Here is an 18,209-nt window from a genome sequence, read left to right as displayed (position 1 = left end):
TCGGTTCTGGTTGTTGTGATTATCTAAGAATATATCAACTCAGTGGAATGACAGCTTGTTTGTTTATTATACTACGCTGCGCTACTAAATGGTTGTTCTGAACGGCGCGTCGACGCACTTATACCCGGAGGACAAGGCCATCAGACGCATCACTACGGATTCTAAACGTGGCCAAGCCAAACATCTAGATTAAACTGGGATTTTGTTTGTAAAACAAAATTTGGATTCCTCCACAGCCTGCAGCAGCAGCAGCAGCTGTGAAATCGTACAAATTTCATTCACGGCTGCGAGTTTTCCCATGCCCGGATTGATTGACGGAATTCGGTCACTAGGGAAAGCAAAGTGGGAACGATCGATTCTTCCCTTCTCTGGGCCCCGAAGTAGGCATTTCTAAATGTGTCGCCAGTCTAAAGATAGACACGATCGATCGATACATGATCGATGGCGCGTCTCCCGATCGCGGTTCTTTATTTGGATTTGCATTCGAATTTGCAGCGATCCCCAAAACCAAAACACCCCTGCTGCAGCGATCATATGATCGCTAATAGCGATCGCGTTCTCGGGTCTTCTTGAGCCTTCATACACTCAAATCCATCAGCTGGTGCAACTATTTCGATTGTTTTGGTAGTAGCGGCCCCGCGATCGACATTCCCTAATCTGATGCCGTCGCCGCTGCGCTGCTGCCAGGAATGGTTAGCGGAGAATGTGCGTTTGCGAAACAGAAAGTGAGTGTGAATGACTGCTTCCTACTCTGAGTAGGTAGGTTTAACACACGCGCGCTGTAATACACTGTTGAGTACAATACACAGACGACGCGATGGGGAGTGGGAGGATCGGGAGGTGCTTCAAAGATCTAAATTTAGGGACTCTCTTTGATCTCCACGTAGGCAGAGTTATGTGCATGCGAAGCGATTCCGATAATATTAGAACCGGGAGTTGAAAGGGGAGTGTACCTGATTTGTTGGTACCGAATTTACCACGTCGATAAGGATAGATCATTTAAAAGACGATGAATCAGCTGCTCAGAAAATGTTCTGCAAATCGGAACTTCTAAGCATTCTAAAGATTGATCTTGTTTGACCGCCCGTAGTTGCTATTCCGTTGTGCTTCCAGAGATTTATATCCGTTTTACGGAGCAATTCCAAGAAGAAGTCGTTGTCAAACTCATTTTGAAAGATCTAATCTCATACATTTTTAGGTTAGTCGAAGGAAAATAATAAACAACTTTACACGGCGATGAACCCGCTAGTGTGCGTGCGTTAAACGTCACTAATCTCAATGCACACTATGTGTTTTTTCAGCAATCAGCTCATTATAAATCTGACGGTAGAACTTTGACAGTCGCGGTAGCAGTCGGACGGAATTTTTTTCTAAGATCCGCAATATTTCCCTATAATCGGACGTTGGTTAACCCCCATGCCCTTTCCTTCTTCCTTTGCAGAGCCATTTATTTTTCGTCATGGAGTACCTGAACGGGGGTGATTTGATGTTTCACATACAGCAGAGCGGACGATTCCAGGAAGCGCGGGCACGGTTCTACGCCGCCGAGATCGTCTCCGGGCTCAAGTTCCTACATCGGAAGGGTATTGTTTATCGGTAAGGTGGTCGGCCAGATGTATCCTTCCTGTTGATGCTTGAATTTGATTCATTTCCGTTTGACAGTGATCTTAAGCTGGACAACGTCCTTCTGGACTACGACGGTCACGTGCGGATAGCGGACTTTGGCATGTGCAAGCTGGAGATCTACCTGGACCGGTTGGCGGACAGTTTCTGCGGCACACCGGATTACATGGCGCCTGAAATCATTAAAGTGAGTCAATCCTGCCGTGGCAAATGCCAATTTCACTCATTTGTTTTTCCATCAACAGGGTCAGAAATACAACCAAGCCGTCGATTGGTGGTCATTCGGTGTGCTGGTGTATGAAATGCTCGTCGGACAGTCACCCTTCAGTGGTTGTGACGAGGATGAGCTATTCTGGTCCATCTGTAACGAGATTCCATGGTTTCCGCACTTCCTGTCGAAGGATGCACTCAAACTGCTGCAGTCGGTGAGTGAAGTTTGACATTAGCTCGTTTGATGGAAGTTTCGAATGTTGTCTTTAAAACTTTTGCAGCTCCTGGAGAAGGACGCCACGATACGGTTAGGTTGTTTCAACACGATGGACGAAGACAGCGACCTCAAGTATCATCCGTTCTTTGAAAGTATTGACTGGCAGAAGCTGGAAAGAAGGGGACTGGAGCCACCGTTCAAGCCACAAGTGGTAAGTTTGAAATTTAAGGATTTAGGGCTAAGTTGAGCGGAACCTTGAGTTGTGGTCCTGAGTCACAGTGGAAAGACATTGTAAATTAGCTCTATTTAGGCAAAACGAGGTGAGGGCCAAGATCAGAGGCTTCTTGGAATGAGTCTACAGGTCTTGAAGCACAAATCCTGATGCCTCAAAGACTTCATAGAACAGCTTCAGAGGTCTTTTGAAACGTGTCTAAAGGTGCTGTGGGACAAGCGCGGGTCCAGTGACCTCAAAGAAATAATCAGGATAGTTCATGGAACAAGTCAAGAGTCACTTTAATACATTTTAGGTCATTCGTAACTTGCCCGGAGATGAGAATTGAACTCGTGACCAAGAATGCCAGGTGTGCTTCGAAAAAAAAAATCAAAACTGAGATCGACGAACTGTCTTTTCATAAAGTCTTGGAAGTCAAGGGCCATTCGTAGAAGTTAAGAGAACATTCAAGGAACATTTTAGAACTTTATGAAACTTTATAGAACTTCAGGAACCTTCGTTGAGCTTTAGAAAACTTCTTGGAAGTGCAGGGAATTGCGTAGATGTTCAGGAAACTTTATAGTAGTGCAGCAAATAGGAGTCCAGCTATCTTTGTAAAGGCTCAGCGGTCTTCACAGGATTTCAGGCAGCTTCGAAGAAGTGCAAAGAATTCACTTGAACTCTAGTTTCTGCAACAAGAATTAAAGCCTTGAGGAACAAATCATGCACACTAATGGACCCATTCTTGAGATCCCCTTGGACAAATTAGGGGGTTTTTTAAGATAGGTCCGAACCCTTAAGTAACCTTAAGAAACAAGTCCTGAAGCCTTCTGGATCAAGTTAAGAGGGCCTTTTAATCAAGTCCACCGACCATGAGGAGCAAGTTCTGAGACCTTAAGGAACAAAAACTGAGACCTTGTGGCACGAGTTCAGAGGTCTTTAGGAGCGAAAGATGACGCCATGTCGAAGCAAGTACTATAACCTTGTGAAAAAAAATCCTGAAGCCTTGTGCAACAAGTTTGAAGATCTTGTGTAAGGAATTCAGCGTATATGCGAGACAAGTCTAGATATCTTAAATGTAGAACAAGTTCTGAGACAACAGTTCGGGAGCCTTCTGTGGCAAGATAACAAGTCCTATGACCATGTGGAACAAATTCTGAACAGCTTATGAGACAAATTTTAAGACCATGGGTAACCAGTCAAGCGGCATTATGTAAAAGACCCTGAAAGCATAAGAAACAACTTTTGAGACCCTCTGGAGCAAATCCTGAAACATTCTGGAACAAGTAAAAAGGTCTTAAAAGAAAAATTTAGAACCCATGCAAGACAAGTCTAGATACCTTATGGATCAAACACAATAACCTAGTGGATCATGGTCCCAAGGATTCTGGTACAATAATTTAAGCCTTGAGAAGCAATCTTTATGGACCCAGTGTTGAGACAAGTCCAGAGGTCATGTGGGATAAATTCAGTGATCGTACGAAAAAAGTCCTCGGATTCTCTGGAGCAAGTCTTGGAGCCTGCTGGGATAAGTTAGGAAGCCTGCTGGAAAAGGAACAAAAACTGAGCCCATGTGGTACAAACCCAAAGGCTTTTAGGAACGAAAGACGACGCCATGTCGAAACAAATGCTGTAGCTTTGTGAAAAAGAGGGCATAAGGACCATCCTCTGAGGTCTTTTGGACTTGCGGAACAAACACTGAAGCCTTCTGAAGCATGTTAACAGGCCTTCTAAGACCATATAGAACAAGTTCTGAAATCTTAAGAGACGACCTTGATTGATCCTAAGGCCATTCTGAGACATCTGAAGCAACTCCTGAAGCCTTCTGGAACATTTAAAAAGATTTTATAAGAGGAGTTCACAATCCTTGCGATACAAATGCAGATGGAACAAGTTTGCAGGGCTTCTGGTACAATAATGAAAGCCTTGAGAAACAAGTCTTGACGTCCTATGGGTCAATGAGAAAAATCCTGAAGCCATGTGGAACAAGTTCTGTGACCTAGAGAAACAAGTCCCGTGGTTTTCTGGAACTAGTCCTAGGGTCCTGTGGAACAATTTAAGAAACGTTCTAAGACAAGTCCTGTGACCATGTAGAACAAGTTTCGAATCATTTAGAGGCAAGCTTATTACATTGGAGATCGAATCTAGCAACCTTATCCTAAGGCCATAAGGAAAAACTTCTGATACCCTCTGGAGACATATGTCCTGAAACTTATAAGAGTATTTCAGATTCCATGCAAGAGTAGTCCCAGATTATGGAAGAAATATAGAAGGCTTCTGGAACAATAAATAAAGCCTTGGGAAACAAGTTATGCGGCCTTATGGACCCAGTCTTGAATGCGACAATTTAAGGGACTATATAAGACAAGTCCATAGAACAATTTTGAAAGCTAGTGGAACAAGTTCACATGGCTTAACACCTTGAGAAACAAGGCATGAGGCTTTATGGACCCAGTCCTAGAAACCGTAGGAACCTGAATCCTGGGACTTATAAAACCGAGTGTTGACATTTTCTGGAACAATTTGCCAAGATTTGATTCTTACAAAGGCCTGTACTCGAAAAAAATGCACCAGACAAAAGTGTTCGCCAAAAAATTATTTTAAATCTGATTTTCTTGAAACTTTCCGGGAATGAACTAATACATATGGATTATGTTTCGGCATAATTACTTTATTCAATTTCCTTTCCATCGCTGAAAACCCGCACCTTTCCCTTAAGACCCCTCATTACATTTTGTTCAATGGTGGAGCCGACCTTTTTGGTCACTTTCATCCATCCTTTCTTCAACTCCAGCTCGTTCTTAAACACCTTGGACGATTTTCGAACTTTGGCCTTTATTATGGCCCAAAATCTTTCCACCGGACGAATCTCTGGTAAATTTGGGGGGTTGGCGGTTTTTGGTACAAACACAACGTTATTGTCTCTGTACCAATCCAACGTCGATCGCGCGTAATGGCATGATGCCAGGTCCGGCCAAAATAATGTCTCGCCTCCGTGGGACCGCAGGAAGGGCAACAGACGCTTCTGGAGGCACTCGGTGCGGTAAATTTCACTGTTGATGGTACCCATTGTGATGCACGGTTTACTCAGTTTATCGCATTGGCATATGGCCTGCCAGAGCAAGTATTTTTTGGCGAATTTGTCCACTTTCTTCTTCCTTATGTCTTTCGGAACATCAAACCGTGATTTGGCAACGTAGAACTCCAGCCCCGGTATCTGCTTTGCGTCTGCCTTGATGTAGGTTTCGTCATCCATAACCACACACATCGGTTTCGTTAACCACTCTCGATACAGCTTCCTTGCGCGGGATTTGGCCGCCGTGTTTTGTTGATCACGCCGGTTCGATGCCTTGCGGACCTTGAATACACGAAGCCCAGCTCGTTTCATGGTTTGCTGAACGAACCAGGCGGAACACTTTGCCTTCAGAGGCGCGTCGCGAATCGAAAGGTTCGAATTACGCTTGAAATAATCCAACACCTTCCGGGCCTTCACAGGGTCAGCTGTCTTCGATTTTCTTCCACTTCCAGCCCGCCGCTCGGTCGTCTGGGACTCCTTAAACGATTTTACCACCCGAGACACAGTTGCATGGGTGATTCCCAGTTGTCTTCCGATCCATCTCATGGTCGAAGTCGGATTTTCCATGAGGGCGCGCAAAATTCTCCGGCGATTTTCTTCTTGTTTCGATGACATCTCAATAACCACTGAACCGATTGTTATGAAATTTTGCACATGTAGACAATTCACTCCAAACTAGTTAACCCAGATTTTCATCAATTTTTACCCACGGATAAAAAAGTTACACATGGATAAAAATGGTCCATTTTTTCGAGTACAAGCCTTAGAACAAATCAAGAACTGAGGGAATGTTGAACAATTTCTGAAACTCGGAGTAACAAGTTTTGACGCGCTCTGGAACATGTATTGGAGCCTTTTGAGAGAAATTGAAAATTCGTTAAGCCATTTGGAACAAGTGCTGCATTTCCAGGAACAAGTCCTGAAGCCTGGAGCGACAGTATTGTGGGTTAGCTAGTAACAATTATGGGCCAGTCAGTTTGTCGTGTTAATCAAATGGAAGAGCCCGAAATACTGCGGTGTACATTATCAAAGTACTAGAACTAAGTCCTTCTGGGAAAAGAATGAAAGCCTTGAGGAAGAACATCTTGTGAACCCAGTAGCTAACATTTGGAAAACAAGTTTTAAGATCCTGTGCTGAAATCATATGAGCCAAGTTTCGTGTGTACGGACCCAGCTACAGTTCTAGCGTGGCTTTGCTCGGACAGCCACCGGTATCATCATTTCGTCTCCTTTCGGGTTGGCGAGATTATTTCGCTCACCAGCATGGATGAATGGCACTGCGGTCGATACAGGAAACCGTTGCTTTCAGGGTGCATCATTCCTACGATATCTTAAAGAACAACGGTCTAGGAAATCATCAGAAGAATAGGCTCCCTATGTAGCCCAGGTAGCGATGGGTATCAGCTACATCCTTTATTGTACTATTTTGATAATTACACCAGATTTACCGTCACAAGCAAGGAATAGCGCTTCTAACCTAAGAGGAAGAGGTGACAATTGGCTTCTTCCTCTTTTATTTCTATCTCTATCTCTATCTTTATCTATCTCTATCTCTATCTTACGCACATGAGATCGGCCAATCAGGAGCTGGTTCACGTTTGACAGAAAAGTGGTTCATTTTCACCCCCGTATTGTTACCTCTTCTCTTGGCTTCTACCCAGTGTAGATGAATTGCGTTTGTTTTGAAAATCTTCGCCGTTACGTACGAGAGAAATGAATAAATGAGTTCATTATACATCAATGAATACACTTTTGATAGTATTGACCAGTTCTTGATTATCCAACCCAAAATTGTCAAAATCAGAAGCGAGCCTTAAAAGCAAACTAATCAAATTCAATTTGAGCAAAATGATTATGATTGAATATTGTCGACCCCAGGGCCTAAAACCATCAATTCAGCATGAGGCAATAATTTGCCATCGATCTGTGTGTAAAAACCAACACGACACGTACTTCAGTGCTATATTTGTGTAAAATGAAAATAATCATTTTGCATTTGATCCTCAAAATCATCGCCACCAAAATAAAGACGAATATTAATATTGACAACAACAGAGGCGATAATGAACATCCAGCCACGAATGAAGAAAAACAAATGTTGACTTCGCGATACTCAGGCTCTGAACCATTTGGTGGATTTTTTTTAACTTTTGGTTAAAATTTGACAGATGGAAAGTTATTGATTAACCCTGCTATTCGAGCGTGGTTATTTCTGACAAACAAGAAGTTAAATTTTGACAACCTTGGCTCGAAAACCGGTCGATCGACAGCACGGGGATTTTCGAACATAGAAAATAACTTTCAAAATGTCACTTTTAACCACGAGTTAAATTTAACTCGGCAAATGGTTCACAGCCTCAGAGGTTGCCTTGATCAAGAGAATGCTGTTGTGTCAAAATTAAAATTCATACAGGTAGTAGGTCTATCTGTTAAGGTTGTCTTCATGTTCAGCTAAGTTGAGTGTAGAAGAAATGATGTTTATCAGCACTGCTTGCACCACAATTATACTAATGCAAAAATGGTACAGGCATCGAAAGCTCACAATTAAAAACTGTGGAAGTGCATATAGAACACGAAGTTGAGAGCACACAATAAGCTAATATGTGATAAACAATAAGCTTGAAATGCGAGGAAGAAGAAGAAAACCTCTCAAGAATTTTACCGTGAAGAAGGCAACTGCTGTGGTTTACAAGACGTTGGAGTCTGGAGTCATTAGACCAAAGACGAGAGATGAACGTTGACTTTTCACTATCATCCGCGAATTGAACGAGTTCACAGTCCTCCTCTTGGATCTCGTGGAGCTTCTTGGTGCAAATGTTGAACAGGATTGGTGAGAGGGGGCACCCTTGTGGGAGCAGTTAACTCACAGATCTCCTTCAGTTATTTTTGACATGTCAAGGAAAACAACAATAAGTGAGCCCAATTCTTGTTGTACGCTCTTGACCCTTTTGACGACTTAGTTAGTTTACGCAGCTTTGAGCTGAACAGTTCTTCTGGAATTCGGATCTCCTTTGTGTTTAGGGATGGGCTTGATTTGGGTGTTTCTCCATTTGTCTGGAATTACCTCGATGACAAAGACCTCGTTCAGCATCTCTTACATACCTTACCAATCAGGCTATGGCCTGGGTGCTCTTTGCTGTACACATAAGCTACACAGTGGTCCAGAACTATGAAAAGCCGGTCAAAAGTCATTATCTCGTGAATCTCGCCTTTTAGACTAGTAGTGTATTGTGGAAAGTATCTGGATATGAAAATCCCCTTCTGTTGACATTGTCAGATTAATGATTAATCCTTCTAGAAGTGAGATCCAACTTTTTCAACAATTTCATATTCAGGCAGGAGGAACGACACTCATTTGGATGTATTGTCGCGCTTATGTTAAATTCTCATTTGATGACGGTCGAAGCGCACCGTTCATAAGCGCGCTGCAACCCCGCTCATGAGGATTCTACACAGGTGTGTAACTTAGATAGTATTTTATGATAGTGGCTTCAGGAGCGAATCCTGGATAAAGAGCCGACGTATGTTAAATCAATGGGCACAGTCGTACGGCCATAAAAAGAGAACAGATGGTTTAATCCCATTGTGAGAAATTATCCTGCCACACACAATATTTTTTCAGTCTAGCAATTTACATGGGATTTTCGGGGAAAAACATAATTGATGGGATTTTTTTAGTGTGTCGTGTGGACAAAAAATAGAACAGTGATAGAAAAAATAGATGGGAATAGATCAGGGAATGGATGTGATAACAATAAGGATGTGAGGGGTGCTAAAAAGTTTCAGAGGGATACGAGTCTGAACGCGAAGAGGATAGGTGTAAAAAGAAGAGAAATCGTCTGCAAGGTAGCGTCCATAAATTACGTAACGCTTATAGGGGAAGAGGGGGTCACCTATATCGTTACGAATTATTACATAGGGGAGGAGGAGTAAAGCTCTGCGTTACGTAACAAAGAGCACATTTTGTTTTTTTTTTTTTTTTTTTTGGTAGTAATGGGATAATCCTGAAGTGTCGTTCCCCCTGTATTCAGGATCGGTGTCTTGGGAAAAGTTTTAGAAAATATCAAAACAAAAATCTTTGCTGAGGGCACTAAGTGTCTATTTCTTCATTTCATTGAAATATGGAACGTTTCTCTTGGAAAAACGCTTAATACCCGTTTTTACTCAATAATAATGTTCTATAAACTTCTGCTGTTTTGAAATGATCTGCAAAGTTGTTCAAAACATCAATACACATAAATTTTATGAATAATAAATACGTGAAAAAATTAATGATTTTGCTTAAAAACATTGTTATTTGCCACTTAATTGCCTTTTACTTCCATTTCCCACTACATCTCACAACAAAACCAAAAGAAATAGAACTTTTTAAGTGTGATTTCGTCAAAGCATTCAACATTTCTTCCCTAATTCTGCCAAGTCATTTGCATCCAAATGGATCAACGACTCATCAGTGATAAGATTGGCTGTTAATAAATAAAACGTTTTGATATTTAATTAGCACAGAAGTTTTGAAAAATATGTCAGTAGTATGTAAGCCTACTTATTCGTCGTAGTATTTTAAACTAATATAATAATGAATATCATCTTTCTTTAGTTTCCACAAATTATAACATTTACGTGACAACAGTTTATCTTTTGTAACTCTAATCAGGTTCTGAGAAAGCTTGACTTTAAAAGCAAACAATGTAAAATCAAACTGATCAATATCTAATTCTTGGATAATAGTTACTATTTCATTTTGATGGCAAACTATTAATAGAATTATGCCATAGTAACTTCCAGTGTGCTTTAGATATTTTACTAAATATCCTGGCCGGATATCAGTTTTGTTTATTTGCAAGTGCTGAATTACCTTAATTTGTTGTGGGAAATCAATATAGATATAATTATTAGCGGATAATCTATGACATAAGAATGCTTCAAAATTGAGTTGATTTGTTTAAATGCCAATCTTTTCGTTAGGCTCAACGTAAGATTTTTATAATTTCCACATGTCTTGCCTTGGCCCTTGGACTCCTTAAATTTGGCCTCATACAACAAACAACTAGCATTATAAAGGGGTCCATTTTCTACACATGACTGTGCATAATGTGCAATATGGTGCATTTTATTAATAGCAATAGATGATGAGAAGCACTCTTTGAAAATAAAATGAAAGTCTCGAATAGCATTATTCAGATCATTTACCATGTCTTGGGTCAATCTATGTGAAAAACAAACGTAACTAATTAGGAGCAGCGATGAAACCAGTTGTCCTAATTTGGAGTCTTGCTGAAGGACTTCATCGAAAATGAACGGAAATGCACGCATGAGTAACCAAGTCTGAGATGCAGTTTGGCTCAAAGCATTTGTTTTCGAATTCAAAACATGATTAGAAAAGTTTGAAGTCTTCACACTCTCCGTAATCGAATGTATTGATGAGATGGTTGATCTCTTGTTCTGTAGTTATTCTGGACTGTACTGCATGCTTCAAAATCAATTTGATAGTCATTGGAAAAATACCTTCCAATACATCATGCATTGGATCAATAGCCCATCTGAAGAATCGCAATTCATGTAACGCACAATCTGATCGTATCCCACATTCCTTTGGGGTTTTCTGCTGGTTTAATACGGAATCAACGTCCTGTTGCACGTTTTCTACGGTTCTGTGGGTGAAACTGTCGCCTAACTCACCGGATCGAAATGCAACACGATCTACAGAAATGGTTGGCTGAAGGTCCAAGAAGCCCAAATATCTCGTGGATAGCTAAAGTATCACCCAGAATATTTACAAGAACGGCGCGTAATGTCCAGTTTTCTGACTTTATTCTTGTAACTATTCCCTGCGGTGACTCAAGTGCAAGAAGATCTTTAATTTACTCGTGAGTCAAAATTTTGAACCTTAAAATAAAAAAAATGTCAACTTGTTTTTCCCTTTACGCGATCCAAGTGGGTTCACATATTCGACGTCGTCGACGTGTAAAGAAAGTCCCAATGCATAAGGATGGCTTTGCAGGAAGGGATGTTGTAAAAATTGCTTGCTGTCTTTGAAGGATACTATTGAGTCATCCGTTTTTGGCTCCTCAGGATCCACCATAGATCGAGCTTCTGGATTTGCCATGATCAGATGCAACGTGTCAACTATCGGAATGTAAATTTAACCCTTTTTTGATTTTTTTTTTCCTCTTGCTCGTCCTAACAGCGTACAATTATTTAAACTAGTTTCTCCTAATATTGTTTCAATCGGTTCTGGAACCGTATAATCAGCTTTGGCAATCAAAAAATTCATGTTGTCTTCAAATGTGAGCGCGTTTTTGGTTATATCGGGGATAAACAAAGAATTTATCAAATTTATCGAAGGTTCTTGATCAAAAGAGTAGTTTTCGTTATTCAAGAACCGCTTCACTTGTAACATAGCGTGTCGTTGACTCCAAAGAACAATCGAGGAAAACCCAGAAAGAAACTTCTGCACCTTTTTTGTGGAAGAGACACATCACAGCGAAGTTGCGTGATCATCTCCATAAACTTTGCCGTAATATCTTCCAGCGACACGTTGTTCTAGTAAAACACTGGGTTTTCAATTGGGGTAAACGGCATCGGATCATCCTCAAGGGTCGGCACTGGTGAGGGCGAAGGAACTACTAGCTCAAAAGAGTTTTCTTCAACATCTTCCGTGTTGCCCGGAAGAGGGTTATGTGTAAGAAAATGCTTTTTGAAGCTTAAAAAAAGCTAAAAATCGAGCCACATAGGGGACATCTCAGCGATTTTATGGACCGTGGAAAAGTGTTGCTTAAAAAGCACCAGATCACCTTTGATGAATTCGCTGCATCCATCAACTCAACACTTCCTCCCTCAAGAATTAAAAGTTGAAAATGTACGTAATATCCACTGATAAATTAAATAATAAAGCTTACCTGTCAGCTTTTGGTAGCTTCCTTTGTCGATCTTTTTCTTTAGATGCTCCATTTTTATTGTTTCCACCAATTCACGCAATTTTAACACGGTAACACCTTCAAAACTTTTAAAAGCGATTGCTTCCAGGAGGACGACAGAGCTTAAATGAAATAAGTATGATTTTTTCATCCAAAATAAAGTGAAATCACAACACTTCATTTTGGATACTTTCAAAAAGTGGAAAAGGAAACAACTCAAAATCGAGATAGAAAGCCCTAAACTAATAACTCTCAAAAGACTACTGTTCTGAGCACAATAAACGTAAAAGTAACTATTTTTGTTATACTTCAAGATTAAGTTAAAAGTACTTATCAATCAGAATAACAATGTATCCAAAATAGTACTCTTTCGAGAGTACCTATTTTTAAGTACTTTCTATCTCGATTTTAAGTTGTTTCGTTTCTCCCTGTGAACATAAAATGACAGTTCGCTGTTCGAATAAAGAGTGGTAGTTGATGCGCTTCAAGGTTGCCCGAGCTCAAGGTTAATAAAGGTGGGAGCTTTTCACAATACGCTCTAGTTCTCTGCATTTGTTAACAAAATTAATACAAACGATCAAATACAGAGCTCTAATGACGTCATTTCTTTCTTCTTTTCCAGCGACATCCTTTGGACACGCAGTATTTCGACAAGCAGTTCACACGCGAGCGAGCGCGCCTGACGCCGATCGATCGCAACATTCTGGCCTCGATGAACCAGGGGCAGTTTGAGGGCTTCACCTATACCAATCCAAACAACACGCTAACGTGAATATTGCTACTATTACCAATTACATTGTGTTACCGTTATTACTGATATTTTACCATTTAATGAGTACTACTATTAAAAACTACCATTAGTTTTCTAGTCACGATTCGCGCTCACTTCCACATTTAAAAAAAAAAAAACAATCAGAACAAACGTAAACAAACAACTCACAAACGCGCAATCAGAGGAATCAGCCAACTGTGACACATTACATGTTTATAAATACGCATATTTACGTTCACACACGTCATCCATATTTTGTTTTTGAACCGAATGCTCTGTTGCTACTGTGTCGCACAAACAAACACACATACATGTAAACAAAGGCATATTTTTGACTAACTGCAAGTTAGTATATCGCCACCAAACCAGCCATACGATTTAGTTTGTAAAGTTTTTAAACATGATATAGATATTAATGCTGACAAGTGAATGTTGTGAAAGCGCAGTGAAAAAAAAAGCACGATTTTAAGGCGAAGCCAACTTGGATAACCGTTTCGATATGTGCATAGAGAGCGCGTGCCTCCCCTCTAATTTAGAGTGCTCCCACACAGCAAAGCAGAGAAAAGCAAACCCGTCTGAAGCCTCTTTCTTTTTTCGATTGAGTTTGGATAACTTTCCTCGACTTTAATTAAAAGTGTACATTTCTAGTCAGTCCAAAACCGCTACCATTTTGTTGTTAATAGCGTTTTAGTTTTGTGTTCCCAATGCATACACACGCATACACCACCATCCCGACCCAAACAACAACAACAACCACCTAAAAAAAAACACTGTCCATTCTTTTTTCCGTATGGAACTGTTTCATTTTGATTTGTCCGTTGACTAACAACCCGAGAGAGCAGAGTTTGTTAGTAATGTTTGTTATTATTTTGATTTTGATTTCTTATACGATTGACTATAAGCGATAATAATACTTTCTTTTTTCTTCTTCATTCTTTATCTTTTTCATGCCCTGTACACACTCGCCAAAAAAAATCAAACACGCAAAAACAAACCTTTCCTCCACTGAAACAAATTTGTATGTTATTTTTTAACTTGTAAAAACAACACTGAACACGAACACTGTAACATAAAAAAATACACACCCCCACATTTTCAACACATTAATCCACGCCGCAATGCAGGAAATTGCGGAAAAAGCAACAGAAGAAAGAAAAGAAAATGTATTTTTGTCCTCAATGTGGTGATATTAAAGTAACGTATAATGTATTTTAGAAAAACCCAAAAAGATTAGCCACACAAAAGATTTTTCTACTATTTTCTACACCGATTAGCGATTAGAGTGTAACCGTTATATTGTATTGCTGTTGCGCGAACCAAACGATTGTGTTGACACAGAAAAAAAAAATGAGTGGTGAAGGTGTGTAAAATTAGGAACCCCAAAAATTAAAAAGTGAAATTTTACGCCAATGAAAACGAATCTCGTTTATTTTATTTTATTTATTTTTTGCTGTTTCTAAATGACCAAAAGTACGCAGAACGATTTTTGGACTGCAATTTTTACGACTCAGCACAAGCAAACGTTGACTTTTTTGACACCACATTTTTGACAGCTGGAAAAACGATGTTTTTATTGTACTCCTGTGACTGATCTATTCGCGCGCGTACAACAACTAAAAAACCCTCACAACCTATCGACCTCCATACCCCGTAACTGACGCATTTTCCCCCACTTCCATATACGTAACCTGAATGTCTGTGAACCGTCAAACGATACTCATACCCCTTCAACATACAAACCGTATATAGAACAGAGCAACTCAAACACTAATGCAAACAATACGATTCTCTATTCGACAACAAACCAACACCAACAGGACCTCCGAAATCACTTACCACCCGATACGCATCGCAAGTCGCTCGTTACACGTTTACCGAAGACCACGCTACTATTGAGACCCTGACACATAACCCTTCCGAAAAAAACAACAACAACAATTACAAACAAGAAGAAGCTTCCGCCTATTTATTTATTTTGTTTCGCCGTCGTCGTCATCGTCGTCGATTTTCTTTTGATTTTTGAAGTGTCCCCTCTTCGCTGGTGTTTAATTTTTGAATGTGTTGTTAAAAAATTTCCCGAACGAAAAAAAAGCAACGTGCTAGTGTCGAACCCCTTTTTTTCCCCCTTCCGAAGAATATTCCGGAGCGCGGAATTGCCGGCCCGGCTCCCACGCGCGGCTACGATGTTATCTCTCTACTCGCTGTATACAAAAAAATGACTCTTTTATTGGTAGGATTAGTAGCCATTGATTGTTGGAAACAATGAATGGACTCACTTTGTATGTTGATATATCTTTTTTTTTTGTGGAGAGAAAACGAAAATCTCATGAAGAAAGAATTACCTGTGGACGAAGGACGAAGGAGAGAAAGACGAAAACAAGGAAAAAGCCCAGAAAATCCCTGATGAAAAAACATTTGTAAACTTTATTTCTTGCATGGTGCAACCGATTGTATGTATTATATTTGAGAAAAATGAGAAAATGGAAAATAAAGTAAAAATGAATGAACTTTTTTTGTTTCTATCGGAGTTAATTCAGGGGAATGATGACAGTCCAGTTTTGATTATTTTGGTTCAATGACAACAAAACGTTTACGGGCGGATTTGGGCAACTGTGGACCTGAAGGTGTATGCTGGTCACAAATGCCTTGCCAAATTGATTTCCAACGCAAGTGATGTGAATTTTCCGAATAAACACAGGATTGATTATAGCAAAACTTGCCATATACAATCGTCATAGTTCATTTTAGTTAACAAACTAATACTTCTTCCATCTGTGTCACCTTTGATTATCCGCCTTGGTCCGGAATCACTTCGAAAACGTCTGAAATCCCTCGGTGACTCCCTGTCAGTAGTGATGTGACTTAAAGTCGCATCATGTGAGGTCAAATCAAATAAAGAGTCGCTTCACACGCCACGCAGAATAGGCCTGTCTATTACCACCACTGTTTCTCATATCGTCGATTAGACCACTGTCACTGACGAGTGTACCCCATTAGGCATAAATACGTTAGGCATACGGACGTAAGGCATAATGGACGTTAGGTATAAAATACCTTGCTGCTGTACAACTATAAAAACCTGTTTCGAGCATGGTAAACAATGCTTAAATTAGGCTAAGCGTTGAATAAAAAATGATACAAGTTAAACAAACATACACTAAAGTCTTTTTTTACACGGTTTTTTTACACGGTTATTTTTACACGGTTTTTCGCGATTTACACGGTACGTTTTTAACGATTTCTCGACAACGATATAACCTATCGACTTGATTCCAATCACATTATCCGTTTCAAGCTATAGGTAATCGAATGGCATACTTTTAAAAAAATCACAATTTTTGATGTAAATACAGAAATATTGAAAATATGTCTATATGGACCATAGCATGCTATAATTGCAAATGGCATAAAAATCAGATTTTTTAAAAACATTTAAACATGTGAAAAATCAAAATCTCGTAGGTTTTTTTTACACGGTACGTATCCCCCGTGTAAAAAAAGACCTGAGTGTAGTTTATTTAATAAGCAAAGTTTGGAATCCATTATTTATCATATCATAAGTGACGTAGCTACATATTTACTTAGATCCAAGATTAGTAGCGATAGCAATAATATCTCGATAGTAATCTGGCAATGAAAACTCAGCACAGTTTTGAACTATATCTTCAAATCAATCGCATCTAGAAATAAAAAATCACACATTTTTTGTAATATATTCTTACACACATATTGCAATTGTCAAAGAAGAACAGGTTTTCCTCAAAGAACAGCTCATGAAATAAAGAATGGTGAATTCTGTGATTTTCCATTCAATAACAAAAAAACAGCTAAGGTTGAACAAAATATGATGCCAAAGAACAGCTCATGAAATGAAGAATGGTGAATTCTGTGGTTTTTCATTCAATATAAAAAAATACCTGCTGTTTCCAGGATTTCCTGCCATACTTTTCTTTACAACGATTCTGTTTTTGTTGTCATCAGAATGAAAACTAGCGGAACCGTCTGCTGATGTGAGGGAGCGATACTTCCATGAACAGTGACGAGTTGCCGAAACAAACAAGCAACTGTGGCAAACGTACCATCTGTAACCCAATACTTTGCCCACAGACAAACAGACGTAACTCTTTGAAAAAGTTTTTATTGAAAACATAGCATCTCAAAACATAGGACCTCAGTAACGACATCTCTCGGGCTTCTCGCGGAAAACAATCTTGCTCGCTAACTCGCAAACAATATTGCATGAAAGTTCAATAGAATGTATAGAAACGTCAAAGTGATCCGATGCCAGCGCTACGGCGAGTAGTTCGCGGAACTGATAATATTCATATCAACCGTTAAATGCGTGAACGAAGATACACAATGAAGAGTTACGTCTGTTTGTCTGTGCTTTGCCTGTCCAAGACGTCGCAAGTTTTCATGAGTTCCAAAAATTAAAGCTCTTTCATTATTGACACCGAAGTCAGCAATCAATAGACGGTCGAGTAGATTATGCCTAACGTCCTTTATGCCCAACGTCCATTATGCCTATCGTACATTATGCTCAACGTCCGTATGCCTAACGTCGTGTACCCGTCACTGACCGTGTCGCCGTGCAAATCGAGTGGAGTAACGCCCCGAATCTGGGTAGACAGCGAGGTAGGCGACTCTACCTACAATGCAGGAAAAATTGTGTGTTTTTTTTAACTAGTTCGTTTATTTACTAGGCTCAGTCGTGTGTGACACTTTGCGGAGCCAAAAATCCGTAATTTTTCAATGAACATTTTAAACAGCAGTAAATCTAGTCAATCTTTAAAATTTGTCGAACCTTTTAACGGAATCCCTTTATGAAGAGCTTTGAGTGTGTTGGTTTATTTCCTTTAAATTCCGTTATAATTGCTTATCTTTTGACAGATACGCGTATTTCGTCTACTACTTGCAGACTTCATCTGCTCAACACTCAAAGTACTCAACACCACAACACCAGTATTAGAGTGTTTCAAAATAGGTCAAATCAGGGATTGCAAACGCTACCCTCTGGAATGGTAGTTTTGGGGGTCAGAAACACCCTGCCAAAATTTGAAGTGATTTGGTTCACGGGAACCCTCGCTCAAACGGCTTGAAGTTTGTATGGGGAAAATCGACAAAATGTATGGGGGAGCGAGCCACTTTCACATTGGAGGCTCTAGGTGGCGCTGTAGTGGGTA

At 40.0% G+C, this 18,209-nt stretch overlaps 1 protein-coding gene across 2 annotated transcripts in view; it reads left to right on the top strand.

Annotated features, from left to right (window-relative positions):
- Positions 1-15,533, top strand: part of LOC135698736 (titin-like) — a 148,155-nt gene extending 132,622 nt beyond the window's left edge. The window contains exons 5-10 of one of the 2 annotated variants that reach the window (XM_065218835.1): positions 1,442-1,596; positions 1,663-1,810; positions 1,869-2,048; positions 2,115-2,261; positions 12,877-13,022; positions 14,151-15,533. In XM_065218835.1, the coding sequence (XP_065074907.1) occupies positions 1,442-1,596; positions 1,663-1,810; positions 1,869-2,048; positions 2,115-2,261; positions 12,877-13,022; positions 14,151-14,241 (867 nt within the window). In that variant the 3' untranslated portion in view covers positions 14,242-15,533. The remainder of the gene's footprint in view (positions 1-1,441; positions 1,597-1,662; positions 1,811-1,868; positions 2,049-2,114; positions 2,262-12,876; positions 13,023-14,150) is intronic. The other variant, XM_065218836.1, reaches the window with a different exon arrangement.
- The last annotated feature ends 2,676 nt before the right edge of the window (positions 15,534-18,209 follow it).

This window comes from Ochlerotatus camptorhynchus, unplaced genomic scaffold (assembly GCF_037179485.1).
Source record: "Ochlerotatus camptorhynchus isolate MF236.1 unplaced genomic scaffold, CSIRO-AGI_Acam_v1.1 ptg000094l, whole genome shotgun sequence".
In the NCBI taxonomy this organism is placed as follows: domain Eukaryota; kingdom Metazoa; phylum Arthropoda; class Insecta; order Diptera; family Culicidae; genus Ochlerotatus; species Ochlerotatus camptorhynchus.
This window is presented reverse-complemented; position numbering and strand designations above follow the sequence as displayed.